Below are 14,627 nucleotides of genomic sequence, written 5' to 3'. Positions count from 1 at the left end.
GCACATAAAGACAATTAAGAAGTTTTCATGACTCTCCACAGTTATAGCCTACCCTAATGCAACTTTCGGTGCTGAATTTCCAAGACAATCCCAAGTGTACAGAACAAAAATACACACTAGATAAAGGATGATTTTGTGCATTTTTCTGCTCCTCTCTGCCTTGAAGAAGATGAGAGCCCTGTACCTATAGGGTCAAAACAGCCTTTTACTCTGCAGAGATGGAACTGCAGCACAGCAATGGCTGGATGGGACAAATTCACTCTTTCACTGGGCAGCATTGGTGGAGCATCGGCCAATGCAACAAAGGGTGGACAGACATACTGAGAGAAAAGTGTAACACACAAAGCCCACATACACAGAGACATCCAAAGCCCCAGAAGAAAAAAAAAAAAAGCCCCAGGCTAACAAAACTTCGTGACACAGTATTCAGAAGTACTGCGCTTTTCTGAGCTGGGCAAAGGGATTTGGTCCATTTCAACAAATGGGGTGAGATTTGTTTAATCAAATGCGCCATTGTGTTATAGCAATGAAAAAACAATAGTTTCATGGATGGGTCTGACAACAAGAGAAACAGGAGAATAGTTGTAGTGCTAACCCCCTTCTTAAAGTCTATCAGAAATGGCCAAATCAGATAAGAAGCATATCACAGCCAGAGTGAGAGATCAACTTTCTGGAAGCCGCTTCAATTTTTCCTTTTTAGAGAACAAGACAACTTCTATTCTGACTTAGAATATGAAGGAAATTTGTCATGGCATTTGGAACCACAAGTTTTCTCTGGAGGAACCACTGCCAAATGCTGCTGCCTGGATCCAAATCTCCAACAGGCATCGAAGCCTCTGGCAGTGCAGAGCCCAGCTAGTTGAAGGAAAGAGAATTGAAGTGTCCTGCAGAGAGAGTGCCAGGATTGTCTGGTGCCGTGTCCTCGGTGCTGACAGGGACACAGGGGAAATGCTGTTCATCCTCCGGGCCCTGGCCCACGGCACAGTGCTGTGGTGGCAGGCTGGGGAGGATGGGCTTGAGGAATTTGAACTCGCTGTTGCCCGAGCCCGTTGTGAGGCTGATCTCGTAGCAATAGGCGCGGGGCAGGCTCCCTGCAGCGGCCCCATCACCCAGGCCGCTCTGCAAGTTGTCGGCACCATAAAGCACATGGCCAGCCTTCAGCTCCTTTCTCTTGCACACCTTGCGAGCCACAAAGAGTGCGGTGGAGACGAGGAAGAGCAGGGAGACACACACCAGGGCAATGATTAAATAGGTGGTCAGGGAGCCACCCTGATCCTCTGGGGCAGGGCTGCCGTGCCCGGGGAGGCGCACGTCTGACAAGTCCTTGAGCAGGAGCGCGCTCACAGCTGCCGTGGCCGACAGGGGCGGCTTGCCGTTGTCTCTGACCAGGACAAGGAGCTTCTGCCTCACGCTGTCTCTCTCCGTCACCGGCCTCCTCAGACGCACCTCCCCGCTGTGGACACCCACCGTGAACAGCCCTGGCTCGCTGGCCCTCAGCAGGTGGTACGAGAGCCACGAGTTCTGCCCGGAGTCGGCATCCACGGCCACCACTTTGGTGATCAGGTAGCCCGCCTCAGCCGACACGGGCACCAGCTCACTGGACGCTGGGCTGCTCTCCTGGCCTGGGTACAGCACCAGCGGGGCGTTGTCGTTCTCGTCCAGCACCACGAGGCGGACGCTGACGTTGGCCCTGAGGGGAGGAGAGCCCGCGTCAGAGGCACTGACCGTCACCTCCGTCTGCCTCAAGCGCTCGTAGTCCAGGGGCCGCAGCACAAACACGTGCCCGTTCTCAGAGTTCACAGACACGCACGAGCACCAAGGCCCCTCTGCCGCTTGCACCGCTGCCAGGGAATAGCTCACCTTGCCATTGAGCCCCACGTCAGCATCGGCAGCGCTGACGGCTCCAACAAAGACCGTGGGCACGTTGTTCTCACGCACGTACATGGTGTACAACGTCTGGTTGAAGAGAGGAGCATTGTCATTGACATCCGAGATGTCCACGGTGAAGGTCTGCGTGCTCGTCAGAGGAGGGGACCCCGCGTCTGCTGCCGTCACCCTGAGGATGTAGCGAGCCGTCTCCTCGCGGTCCAGCGCGCTCACTGTCACCAGCTCATAGTAATTCTTATAGGCTGGCCGCAGCGAGAAGAAGAGCTGATCCTCGAGGCCACACGAGATCTTCCCGTTGGCCCCAGAATCCCGGTCCCTGACCGTAAACAGGGCAACCACCGTGCCGGGCGCTGTGTTCTCAGGGAGGGGACTGCTGAAGGAGCTGACCACCACCTCTGGGGCATTGTCATTCACATCCACCACCTCCACCAGCACTTTGCAGATGGCTGAGAGTCCCCCACCATCTGTGGCTGTTACACTCAGTTCGTGACTTTGTAGTGCCTCAAAGTCCAGAGGTTTTGTGATTTTAATTTCACCAGTTTTGGGATCAATCACAAATATTGAGTCACTCTGGCCGGCAGCTTCACTGAGTTGGTAGGAAATTTCCCCATAGACACCTGCATCCTGATCTGTTGTCAGCACTTGCAGAACCACAGACCCTTCTGGCATATTCTCCAAAACCTTCACAACGTAATGGTCCTGTTTGAATGTGGGAGCGTTGTCGTTTGCATCCAGAATAATAACAGTGATCTCGATGGTGCCACTTCTAGGAGGGGAGCCCCCATCTACAGCTATGAGGCTGAAACTCATCTCTGCATATTCCTCTCTGTCTAGTGGCTTCTCCAAAACAAGTTCAATATATTTGTCTCCATTACTCCTACTTCCATAGGAGACACTGAAATATTCGTTTTCGGGAGAAATGCTGTACGACTGGACTGTGTTGCTGCCAATATCGAGGTCTCGAGCCACCTCCAACGGGAAACGAGAACCAAGGTTGCTCGTTTCAGGGATCCTAATTCTTAATCGATCTCCTCGGAAAAAAGGCGAATGGTCATTGATATCCTCCAAGGCTACCTCGACCCGAAAGAACTGCAGGGGGTTGGAGAGCAGCAGCTCGAAGGGGAGCATGCAGGTGGCGGACTGGCCGCACAGCTCCTCCCGGTCCAGCCTCCCCGCCACGAGCAGGCGGCCGGAGCCGTGCTCTAAGGCAAAATGCTGCCGGCCGTCCTCCGACACCAGGCGGGCGCGGCGAGCCGAGAGCTGCGCCGGCGTCAGCCCCGCGTCCTCCGCCAGCTCGCCTACCAGGGAGCCGCTTTCCGCCTCCTCGGCTACGGAGTAGCGGATGGGCTCGGCGCGAGCGGGCGGCAGCCACAGCAAAGCAGACAGACAAAGCACTTGCCTTGCGATCGCCATGGCGCGGCGGCGGCGGCGGCGGCGGCGGCCGGGCTCGGTGTGGCGGCTGTCCCCGGTGATTCCCCGCCGAAAGCGGCCAAGGGCGGGCCGGGCGCCTTCTCTCGCTGCCTCCGATTCCGCCGGCGGCGCCTGACACAGCCGGCGGGTGCCGGCAGCGGCTGACACGGGGCAGCGCTCGCCACCGCAGCCGCTGCCACCTCCGGCCGGCTGCGCTGCGCTGATCTCAGCTCGCTCGGGCTCAGCTGCGCTGCGCTGAGCCGAGCTGCGCTGGGCTGGGCCGGGCCGGGCTCGGCCGCCTCCGCTGCCGCAGCCGCTCGGCGCCGCCTTGGCCGAGGGCACCACCCAGCGGTGCGCGCTGGAACTGCGCCCGCCGCCGCCCGCAGCCCGCGCTGCCGCTCGCCCCGGACCGAGAGTCCAAAGCTTTCCACACACCCGGCGCCAACATCACAATGCGCCCTTTCCCAGGCCAGCGGCAAGCCCACACCCACACCAGAAACACACAGCCTCATCGCTCAGCAGGACAAACCGAGCACGCAACGGCCGATGATGACAGCGCGAGCAGCAAATGGAAACTCCCCGCCTGCATCTCCACGCTCAAAAACTGAACCCACGCTTTCCTTCTGGCAAGCGTCAGAGTGACAAAATCCCTCGCTTAAGCTTGAAAATCCTTGACAGGTCTTTCCCAGAAAGGACTTCTCTACAAAGAATTCTGTCTCCACGTAAGTAGTCAGTCTTTATTTCAATTTTCCGTATTTTTACAATTTTTAAACTCAGAGTTATACCAATGTTAAGGAGTCTAACTTCAGCACAATACAACTTGAGGGTGTCTTTATGAATACTTCATGCATTACAGACATCATTAAAACAACCAGTAGTTATAGATGGGCAGGTTGTCCTTCTCAAGAAGAATTAGAAAAATAATGCTCAATACAGTCAAGTCCATAAAAACAGAAAGGGCAAAAATGGGAATGTAAACGCTCTAACACAAATGGAGAAAATCCTGTAGGGACAGCTTTCTAGTACCAGCACGAATCTCCTGAATTCAGAAACAAGAACGAGGAAAGAAAACTCAACGCCTGTTTTCAAGTTCTGCTTGATTCTACCTCCAGAAAATTATATTTCATGGACATGTGGTGTTCTCATGCACAAAAATATAGTTAATACATGTTCGTGATTCTTCACACTTATAGCCTACCCTATTGCATCTTCTGGTGCTGCATTTCCAAGCCAATCTGAGTGGGACAGGACACCAATCCCACAAGCAGGCTAAAAGAAGATTTTATTGTACATTTTCCAGCTCCTCTCTGCCTTGAAGAAGACTCCTGTACTCATAGGGTCAAAATGGTCCTTTACTCTACAGAGCTGGACTTACCAGCACTGCAATGGCTGGATAGGACAAATTCACTCTTTCACAGGGCAGCACTACTGCAGCATCTACAGATGCACAAAGGGTGAACAGACAGACATCCTGATATAAAAGTGTTACACACAAAGCCCAAATATCTCAGAGAGAGACCTCCAAAGCCCCAGAAAGAAAAAGGCCAACGCTACCAAAACATCACAGCATGGTATTCAGAAGTACTTTGCATTTCTGAGCTGGACAAAGGGCTTTGAGCTATTTCAACAAGAGTGAGATTTGTCTAACCAAATGTGCCATTGTGCTATAGCAATGAATAAGAGGGTCATAGTCCGGTCTGACAGCACCAGGCACAGGAGCTTAGCTGGAGTGCTAACTGCCTTCTTAAAGCCTATCAGAAATGACCATATCAGAGATGAAGTATATTACTGCCAGAGTGAGAGCCCAAATTTCTTTTATTTGCTTCTATTTTTCCCTTTTTGGAGAACCCGACAACTTCTATTTCGACTTAGAATATGAGGGAAATTGGTTATGGCATTTTGAAACACAAGTTTTCTCTGGAGGAACCATTGCCACCTGCTGATGCCTGGAGCCCTTTCTACCACGGGAATTGAAGCCTCTGGCAGTGCAGAGCCCAGCTAGTTGAAGGAAAGAGAATTGAAGTGTCCTGCAGAGAGAGTGCCAGGATTGTCTGGTGCCGTGTCCTCGGTGCTGACAGGGACACAGGGGAAATGCTGTTCATCCTCCGGGCCCTGGCCCACGGCGCAGTGCTGTGGTGGCATGCTGGGGAGGATGGGCTTGAGGAATTTGAACTCGCTGTTGCCCGAGCCCGTTGTGAGGCTGATCTCGTAGCAATAGGCGTGGGGCAGGCTCCCTGCAGCGGCCCCATCACCCAGGCCGCTCTGCAAGTTGTCGGCACCATAAAGCACATGGCCAGCCTTCAGCTCCTTTCTCTTGCACACCTTGCGAGCCACAAAGAGTGCGGTGGAGACGAGGAAGAGCAGGGAGACACACACCAGGGCAATGATTAAATAGGTGGTCAGGGAGCCACCCTGATCCTCTGGGGCCGGGCTGCCGTGCCCGGGGAGGCGCACGTCTGACAAGTCCTTGAGCAGGAGCGCGCTCACAGCTGCCGTGGCCGACAGGGGCGGCTTGCCGTTGTCTCTGACCAGGACAAGGAGCTTCTGCCTCACGCTGTCTCTCTCCGTCACTGGCCTCCTCAGACGCACCTCCCCACTGTGGACACCCACCGTGAACAGCCCTGGCTCGCTGGCTCTCAGCAGGTGGTACGAGAGCCACGAGTTCTTCCCGGAGTCGGCATCCACGGCCACCACTTTGGTGATCAGGTAGCCCGCCTCAGCCGACACGGGCACCAGCTCACTGGACGCTGGGCTGCTCTCCTGGCCTGGGTACAGCACCAGCGGGGCGTTGTCGTTCTCGTCCAGCACCACGAGGCGGACGCTGACGTTGGCTCTGAGGGGAGGAGAGCCCGCGTCAGAGGCACTGACCGTCACCTCCGTCTGCCTCAAGCGCTCGTAGTCCAGGGGCCGCAGCACAAACACGTGCCCGTTCTCAGAGTTCACAGACACGCACGAGCACCAAGGCCCCTCTGCCGCTTGCACCGCTGCCAGGGAATAGCTCACCTTGCCATTGAGCCCCACGTCAGCATCGGCAGCGCTGACGGCCCCAACAAACACCGTGGGCACGTTGTTCTCACGCACGTACATGGTGTACGACGTCTGGTTGAAGACAGGAGCATTGTCATTGACATCCGAGATGTCCACGGTGAAGGTCTGCGTGCTCGTCAGAGGAGGCGACCCCGCGTCTGCTGCCGTCACCCTGAGGATGTAGCGAGCTGTCTCCTCGCGGTCCAGCGCGCTCACTGTCACCAGCTCATAGTAATTCTTATAGGCTGGCCGCAGCGAGAAGAAGAGCTGATCCTCGAGGCCACACGAGATCTTCCCGTTGGCCCCAGAATCCCGGTCCCTGACCGTAAACAGGGCAACCACCGTGCCGGGCGCTGTGTTCTCGGGGAGGGGACTGCTGAAGGAGCTGACCACCACCTCTGGGGCATTGTCATTCACATCCACAACCTCCACCAGCACTTTGCAGATGGCTGAGAGGCCTCCACCATCTCTGGCTCTTACACTTAGCTCGTGACTTTGTGCTGCCTCATAGTCCAGAGGTTTTGTGATTTTAATTTCCCCAGTTATGGCATCAATCAGAAATGTCGACTCGGTTTGTCCCACTGCTTGGCTGAATTGATAGGAAATTTCCCCATAAACTCCTGCATCCTGGTCCGTTGCCAGCACTCTCAAAACTACAGAGCCTTCTGGCATGTTTTCCAAAACTTGACCAATGTATTCTTCCTGTGTGAAGATGGGAGGATTGTCATTTACATCTAGAATGACAATTTTCACTTCTGTTGTCCCACTCCTGGGAGGAGAGCCCCCATCTACAGCAATGAGACTGAAACTCATCTCAGCATGCTCCTCTCTATCTAGTGGCTTCTCCAAGACCAGTTCAAGATACATCTTTCCTGTCACCCGACTCCCATAGTAGACAGTGAAATATTCGTTCTCAGGAGAGATGCTGTATGCCTGGACTGTGTTGCTGCCAATATCGAGGTCCCGAGCACCCTCCAGAGGGAAACGCGAATTGGGGTCACTCCTTTCCGGGATGTCAAAAGTCACTCGTTCCTCGGGGAAGACAGGTGAATGGTCATTGATATCCTCCAGAGCCACCTCGACCCGAAAGAACTGCAGGGGGTTGGAGAGCAGCAGCTCGAAGGGGAGCACGCAGGTGGTGGACTGGCCGCACAGCTCCTCCCGGTCCAGCCTCCCCGCCACGAGCAGGCGGCCGGAGCCGCGCTCTAAGGCAAAATGCTGCCGGCCGTCCTCCGACACCAGGCGGGCGCGGCGAGCCGAGAGCTGCGCCGGCGTCAGCCCCGCGTCCTCCGCCAGCTCGCCTACCAGGGAGCCGCTTTCCGCCTCCTCGGCTACGGAGTAGCGGATGGGCTCGGCGCGAGCGGGCGGCAGCCACAGCAAAGCAGACAGACAAAGCACTTGCCTTGCGATCGCCATGGCGCGGCGGCGGCGGCGGCGGCGGCGGCGGCGGCCGGGCTCGGTGTGGCGGCTGTCCCCGGTGATTCCCCGCCGAAAGCGGCCAAGGGCGGGCCGGGCGCCTTCTCTCGCTGCCTCCGATTCCGCCGGCGGCGCCTGACACAGCCGGCGGGTGCCGGCAGCGGCTGACACGGGGCAGCGCTCGCCACCGCAGCCGCTGCCACCTCCGGCCGGCTGCGCTGCGCTGATCTCAGCTCGCTCGGGCTCAGCTGCGCTGCGCTGAGCCGAGCTGCGCTGGGCTGGGCCGGGCCGGGCTCGGCCGCCTCCGCTGCCGCAGCCGCTCGGCGCCGCCTTGGCCGAGGGCACCACCCAGCGGTGCGCGCTGGAACTGCGCCCGCCGCCGCCCGCAGCCCGCGCTGCCGCTCGCCCCGGACCGAGAGTCCAAAGCTTTCCACACACCCGGCGCCAACATCACAATGCGCCCTTTCCCAGGCCAGCGGCAAGCCCACACCCACACCAGAAACACACAGCCTCATCGCTCAGCAGGACAAACCGAGCACGCAACGGCCGATGCTGACAGCACGGGCATCAAATGAAAACTCCCCGCCAGCATCTCCACGCTCAGCAACTGAATCCACCCTTCCCTTTGAAGAAAGGACATTGTGAGAAACAACCTCGCTGAAGCTTGAAGAGCCTTGACAACTCTTTCCCAGAGAGAACGTCTCTTCAAAGAATTCTGTGTCCACGTAAGTAGTCAGGGTGATCTCTTTATTTCGATTCTACATATCTTTACAATTTTTAAATTCAGACTTATACCGATGTTAATGTTTCTAACTTCAGCACAATACAACTTGAGGGTGTCTTTATGAATATTCCATGCATCACAGACATCGCTCAGACAACCAGTTATTATAGCTGGGTTTGCACTCCTTCTAACCAGGAATGAGCAAAATAATTCTCAGTACAATAAAGTAGATAAAAGGAGAAAGGGAAAAAATTGGAATGCAAATGCTCTAAGAAAAATGGAGAAACCTCTGTAGGGACAGCTTTCTAGTCCCAACAAGAAGCCGCTGAATTCAGAAAGAAGAATGAGGAAAGAAAACTCAATGTTCTGTTTTCAAGTTCTGCTTGATTCTAACTCCAGAAAATTATATTTCATGGATAAGTGGTGTTCTCATGCTCATAACGAGAATTAAAAGTTCTCAGAACTCTCCACAGTTACAGCCTGCCCTAATGCATCTTTCGCTGTTAAATTTCCAAGACTATCCCAGGTGTACAGAACACAAATACACATTAGATAAAGGATGATTTTGTGCATTTTCCTACTCCTCTCTGACTTGAAGAAGATGAGAGCCCTGTACCAATAGGGTCAAAACAGCCTTTTACCCTACAGAGCTTGAATTGTCAGCATTGCAATGGCTGGATGGGACAAATTCACTCTTTCACAGGGCAGCATTAGTGAAGCATCAGCAGATGCACAAGGGCTGAACAGACAGACATACTGAGAAGAAAGTCTTACACACAAAGCCCACATAGACAGAGACCTCCAAATCCCCAGAAGGAAAAAGCCCCATGCTAACAAAAGATCATGACACAGTATTCAGAAGTACCTCGCTTTTCTGAGCTGGACAAAGGGCTTTGGGCCATTTCAGCAAACGTTAAATTAATCTACACAACTGTGCCATTGTGTTATAGCAATGAAAAAATATGGGTTTCATGGTCTGGTCTGACAGCAGGAGATACAGGAGAATAGCTGGAGTGCTAACCGCCTTCTTAAAGCCTATCAGAAATGACCATATCAGAGATGAAGTATATCACTGCCAGAGTGAGAGCCCAACTTTCTTTTATTTGCTTCTATTTTGCTCTTTTTGAAAACCTGACAACTTCTGTTCTGACTTAGAATATGAGGGAAATTACTTATGACAATTGGAAACACAAGTTTTCTCTGGAGAATCCATTGCCACCTGCTGCTGCCCGGATCCACTCCTCCCATGGGCACTGAAGCCCCTGGCAGTGCAGAGCCCAGCTAGTTGAAGGAAAGAGAATTGAAGTGTCCTGCAGAGAGAGTGCCAGGATTGTCTGGTGCCATGTCCTCGGTGCTGACAGGGACACAGGGGAAATGCTGTTCATCCTCCGAGCCCTGGCCCATGGCGCAGTGATAGATAGTGAATAAAAAGAAAAAGGGCATAAGGAGAATGGAAATACTCTATCACAAATTGAGAAAATTCTGTAGGGACAGCTTTCTAGTACCAACAAGAAGCCTCTGAATTCAGAAAGAAGAATGAGGAAAGAAAACTCAAAGTCCTGTTCTCAAGTTCTGCTTGATTCTAACTCCAAAAAATTATATTTCATGGACAAGTGGTGTTCTCATGCTCATAAAGACAATTAAGAAGTTTTCATGACTCTCCACAGTTATAGCCTATCCTAATGCATCTTTCAGTGCTGAATTTCCTAGGCGATCCCAGGTGTACATAACAAAAATACACACTAGATAAAGGATGATTTTGTGCATTTTCCTACTCCTCTCTGCCATGAAGAAGATGAGAGCCCTGTACCAATAGGGTCAAAACAGCCTTTTACTCTGCAGAGCTGGAACTGCAGCACAGCAATGGCTGGATGGGACAAATTCACTCTTTGAGAGAGCAGCATCTACTGAAGCATCAGCAGATGCACAAATGGTGAACAGACAGACATACTGAGAGGAAAGCATAAAACACAAAGCCCACATAGACAGAGACCTCCAAATCCCCAGAAAGAAAAAGCCCTATGCTAAACAGAGCATCATGACACAGTATTCAGAAGTAAGTCGCTTTTCTGAGCTGGGCAAAGAGCATTGGGCTATTGCAGCAAGTGTGTGAAGTGTCTACACAACTGTGCCATTGTGTTATAGCAATGAAAAAATAAGAGTTTCACGGACTGGTCTGATAGCAAGAGATACAGGAGAATAGCTGGAGTATTAACCCCCTTCATAAAGTCTATCAGAAAAGACCAGAACACAGATGAAGCGTATCACACCCAGAGTGAGAGCTGAACTTTGTCTAACTTGCTTCTACTTTTCCCTTTTGGAGAACCTGACAACTTCTATTCTGACTTAGAATATGAAGGAAATTTGTCATGGCATTTGGAACCACAACTTTTCTCTGGAGGAACCACTGCCAAATGCTTCTGCCTGGATCCAAATTTCCAACAGGCATCGAAGCCTCTGGCAGTGCAGAGCCCAGCTAGTTGAAGGAAAGAGAATTGAAGTGTCCTGCAGAGAGAGTGCCAGGATTGTCTGGTGCCGTGTCCTCGGTGCTGACAGGGACACGGGGGAAATGCTGTTCATCCTCCGGGCCCTGGCCCACGGCGCAGTGCTGTGGTGGCACGCTGGGGAGGATGGGCTTGAGGAATTTGAACTCGCTGTTGCCCGAGCCCGTTGTGAGGCTGATCTCGTAGCAATAGGCGCGGGGCAGGCTCCCTGCAGCGGCCCCATCACCCAGGCCGCTCTGCAAGTTGTCGGCACCATAAAGCACATGGCCAGCCTTCAGCTCCTTTCTCTTGCACACCTTGCGAGCCACAAAGAGTGCGGTGGAGACGAGGAAGAGCAGGGAGACACACACCAGGGCAATGATTAAATAGGTGGTCAGGGAGCCACCCTGATCCTCTGGGGCCGGGCTGCCGTGCCCGGGGAGGCGCACGTCTGACAAGTCCTTGAGCAGGAGCGCGCTCACAGCTGCCGTGGCCGACAGGGGCGGCTTGCCGTTGTCTCTGACCAGGACAAGGAGCTTCTGCCTCACGCTGTCTCTCTCCGTCACCGGCCTCCTCAGACGCACCTCCCCGCTGTGGACACCCACCGTGAACAGCCCTGGCTCGCTGGCCCTCAGCAGGTGGTACGAGAGCCACGAGTTCTGCCCGGAGTCGGCATCCACGGCCACCACTTTGGTGATCAGGTAGCCCGCCTCAGCCGACACGGGCACCAGCTCACTGGACGCTGGGCTGCTCTCCTGGCCTGGGTACAGCACCAGCGGGGCGTTGTCGTTCTCGTCCAGCACCACGAGGCGGACGCTGACGTTGGCTCTGAGGGGAGGAGAGCCCGCGTCAGAGGCACTGACCGTCACCTCCGTCTGCCTCAAGCGCTCGTAGTCCAGGGGCCGCAGCACAAACACGTGCCCGTTCTCAGAGTTCACAGACACGCACGAGCACCAAGGCCCCTCTGCCGCTTGCACCGCTGCCAGGGAATAGCTCACCTTGCCATTGAGCCCCACGTCAGCGTCGGCAGCGCTGACGGCTCCAACAAACACCGTGGGCACGTTGTTCTCACGCACGTACATGGTGTACGACGTCTGGTTGAAGACGGGGGCGTTGTCATTGACATCCGAGATGTCCACGGTGAAGGTCTGCGTGCTCGTCAGAGGAGGCGACCCCGCGTCTGCTGCCGTCACCCTGAGGATGTAGCGAGCCGTCTCCTCGCGGTCCAGCGTGCTCACTGTCACCAGCTCATAGTAATTCTTATAGGCTGGCCGCAGCGAGAAGAAGAGCTGATCCTCGAGGCCACACGAGATCTTCCCGTTGGCCCCAGAATCCCGGTCCCTGACCGTAAACAGGGCAACCACCGTGCCGGGCGCTGTGTTCTCAGGGAGGGGACTGCTGAAGGAGCTGACCACCACCTCTGGGGCATTGTCATTCACATCCACCACCTCCACAAGCACTTTGCAGATTGCTGAGAGTCCCCCACCATCTCTGGCTCTTACACGCAGTTCGTAAGTGTCTGCTTCCTCGAAGTCCAGAGGTTTTGTGAGTTTAATTTCACCAGTTATGGGATCAATCACAAATGCTGAACTGCTGTGTCCCATTGCTTGGCTGAATTGATAGGAAATTTCCCCATAAACTCCTGCATCCTGATCTCTTGCCAGCACAGTCAGCACTACAGACCCTTCTGGCATGTTCTCCAGGACTTTTCCAAAAAAACGCTCCTGTGTGAATATGGGAGCATTGTCATTTGCATCTAGAATGACAATTTCCACTTCAGTTGTCCCAGTCCTGGGAGGAGAGCCCCCATCAACAGCAATAACACTGAAACTCATCTCTGCCAGCTCCTCTCTGTCTAGTGGCTTCTCCAAAACAAGTTCAACGTATTTGTCATCCTCACTCCGGCTTCCATAGGAGACACTAAAATATTCGTTCTCTGGAGAGATGCTGTATGTCTGGACTGTGTTGCTGCCAATATCGAGGTCCTGAGCCACCTCCAACGGGAAACGCGAACCCTGGTCGCTCGTTTCAGGGATGTCAAAAGTCACTCGTTCCTCGGGGAAAACAGGTGAATGGTCATTGATATCCTCCAGAGCCACCTCGATCCGAAAGAACTGCAGGGGGTTGGAGAGCAGCAGCTCGAAGGGGAGCATGCAGGTGGCGGACTGGCCGCACAGCTCCTCCCGGTCCAGCCTCCCCGCCACGAGCAGGCGGCCGGAGCCGCGCTCTAAGGCAAAATGCTGCCGGCCGTCCTCCGACACCAGGCGGGCGCGGCGAGCCGAGAGCTGCGCCGGCGTCAGCCCCGCGTCCTCCGCCAGCTCGCCTACCAGGGAGCCGCTTTCCGCCTCCTCGGCTACGGAGTAGCGGATGGGCTCGGCGCGAGCGGGCGGCAGCCACAGCAAAGCAGACAGACAAAGCACTTGCCTTGCGATCGCCATGGCGCGGCGGCGGCGGCGGCGGCGGCGGCCGGGCTCGGTGTGGCGGCTGTCCCCGGTGATTCCCCGCCGAAAGCGGCCAAGGGCGGGCCGGGCGCCTTCTCTCGCTGCCTCCGATTCCGCCGGCGGCGCCTGACACAGCCGGCGGGTGCCGGCAGCGGCTGACACGGGGCAGCGCTCGCCACCGCAGCCGCTGCCACCTCCGGCCGGCTGCGCTGCGCTGATCTCAGCTCGCTCGGGCTCAGCTGCGCTGCGCTGAGCCGAGCTGCGCTGGGCTGGGCCGGGCCGGGCTCGGCCGCCTCCGCTGCCGCAGCCGCTCGGCGCCGCCTTGGCCGAGGGCACCACCCAGCGGTGCGCGCTGGAACTGCGCCCGCCGCCGCCCGCAGCCCGCGCTGCCGCTCGCCCCGGACCGAGAGTCCAAAGCTTTCCACACACCCGGCACCAACATCACAACGCGCCCTTTCCCAGGCCAGCGGCAAGCCCACACCCACACCAGAAACACACAGCCTCATCGCTCAGCAGGACAAACCGAGCACGCAAGGGCCGATGCTGACAGCACAGGCAGCAAATGGAAACTCCCCGCCTGCATCTCCACGCTCAAAAACTGAAAACACCCATCCCTTCTGTCAAGGGACAGAGTGAGAAAAACCCTCGCAGAAGCTTGAAGAGCCTTGAGAGGTCTTTCCCAGAAAGTACATCTCTGCAAAGAATTTTGTCTCCAGGTAAGTAGTCAGTCTTTATTTCAATTCTAGATATTTTTACAGTTTTTAAACTGAGAGTTATACCAATGTTAAACGTTCTAACTTCAGCACAATACAACTTGAGAGTGTCTTTATGAATACTTCATGCATCACAGACATCATTAAACAACCAGTAGTTTTAGATGGGCTTGCTGTCTTTCTCATCAGGAATGAGCTAAATAATGCTCTATACAGCCATAAAAAGAGAAAGGGCAAAAATGAGAATGCAAACGCTCTAACACATATGGAGTAAATCCTGTAGGGACAGCTTTCTAGTACCAGCATGAATCTCCTGAATTCAGAAACAAGAATGAGGAACGAAAACTCAAAGTACTGTTTTCAAGTTCTGCTTGATTCCACCTCCAGAAAGTTATATTTCATGGACTTGTGGTGTTCTCATGCACGTGAAGACAATTAATACATTTTCGTGATTCTCCACACTTATAGCCTACCCTATTGCATCTTCTGGTGCTGCATTTCCAAGCCAATCTGAGTGGGACAGGAC

At 54.6% G+C, this 14,627-nt stretch overlaps 3 protein-coding genes across 3 annotated transcripts; all 3 read right to left on the bottom strand.

The window, feature by feature from the left end:
• Window positions 1–731: 731 nt before the first annotated feature.
• On the bottom strand, window positions 732–3,689 carry LOC131583987 (protocadherin beta-15-like). Its single transcript, XM_058848669.1, has one exon. The coding sequence runs from the start codon at window positions 3,298–3,300 to the stop codon at window positions 856–858; it is 2,445 nt and encodes an 814-aa protein (XP_058704652.1). The 5' UTR covers window positions 3,301–3,689; the 3' UTR covers window positions 732–855.
• A 332-nt stretch (window positions 3,690–4,021) lies between these two features.
• On the bottom strand, window positions 4,022–8,142 carry LOC131584281 (protocadherin beta-4-like). The gene has a single exon (XM_058849201.1). The coding sequence runs from the start codon at window positions 7,738–7,740 to the stop codon at window positions 5,296–5,298; it is 2,445 nt and encodes an 814-aa protein (XP_058705184.1). The 5' UTR covers window positions 7,741–8,142; the 3' UTR covers window positions 4,022–5,295.
• Window positions 8,143–10,921: 2,779 nt separating this feature from the next.
• LOC131584280 (protocadherin beta-4-like) lies at window positions 10,922–13,773 on the bottom strand. Its single transcript, XM_058849198.1, has one exon. It carries the CDS (start codon window positions 13,383–13,385, stop codon window positions 10,941–10,943), a length of 2,445 nt encoding a protein of 814 aa, XP_058705181.1. The 5' UTR covers window positions 13,386–13,773; the 3' UTR covers window positions 10,922–10,940.
• Between the last annotated feature and the right edge of the window lie 854 nt (window positions 13,774–14,627).

Source organism: Poecile atricapillus, chromosome 13, assembly GCF_030490865.1.
Source record: "Poecile atricapillus isolate bPoeAtr1 chromosome 13, bPoeAtr1.hap1, whole genome shotgun sequence".
In the NCBI taxonomy this organism is placed as follows: Eukaryota; Metazoa; Chordata; class Aves; order Passeriformes; family Paridae; genus Poecile; species Poecile atricapillus.
Note: the sequence above shows the minus strand (reverse complement) of the source record. Positions and strands in the feature narration are given on the sequence as shown.

Coding starts and splice junctions, on each gene's coding strand:
- LOC131583987 (XM_058848669.1), bottom strand. CDS start 3,300: ATGGCGATCGCAAGGCAAGTGCTTTGTCTGTCTGCTTTGCTGTGGCTG.
- LOC131584281 (XM_058849201.1), bottom strand. CDS start 7,740: ATGGCGATCGCAAGGCAAGTGCTTTGTCTGTCTGCTTTGCTGTGGCTG.
- LOC131584280 (XM_058849198.1), bottom strand. CDS start 13,385: ATGGCGATCGCAAGGCAAGTGCTTTGTCTGTCTGCTTTGCTGTGGCTG.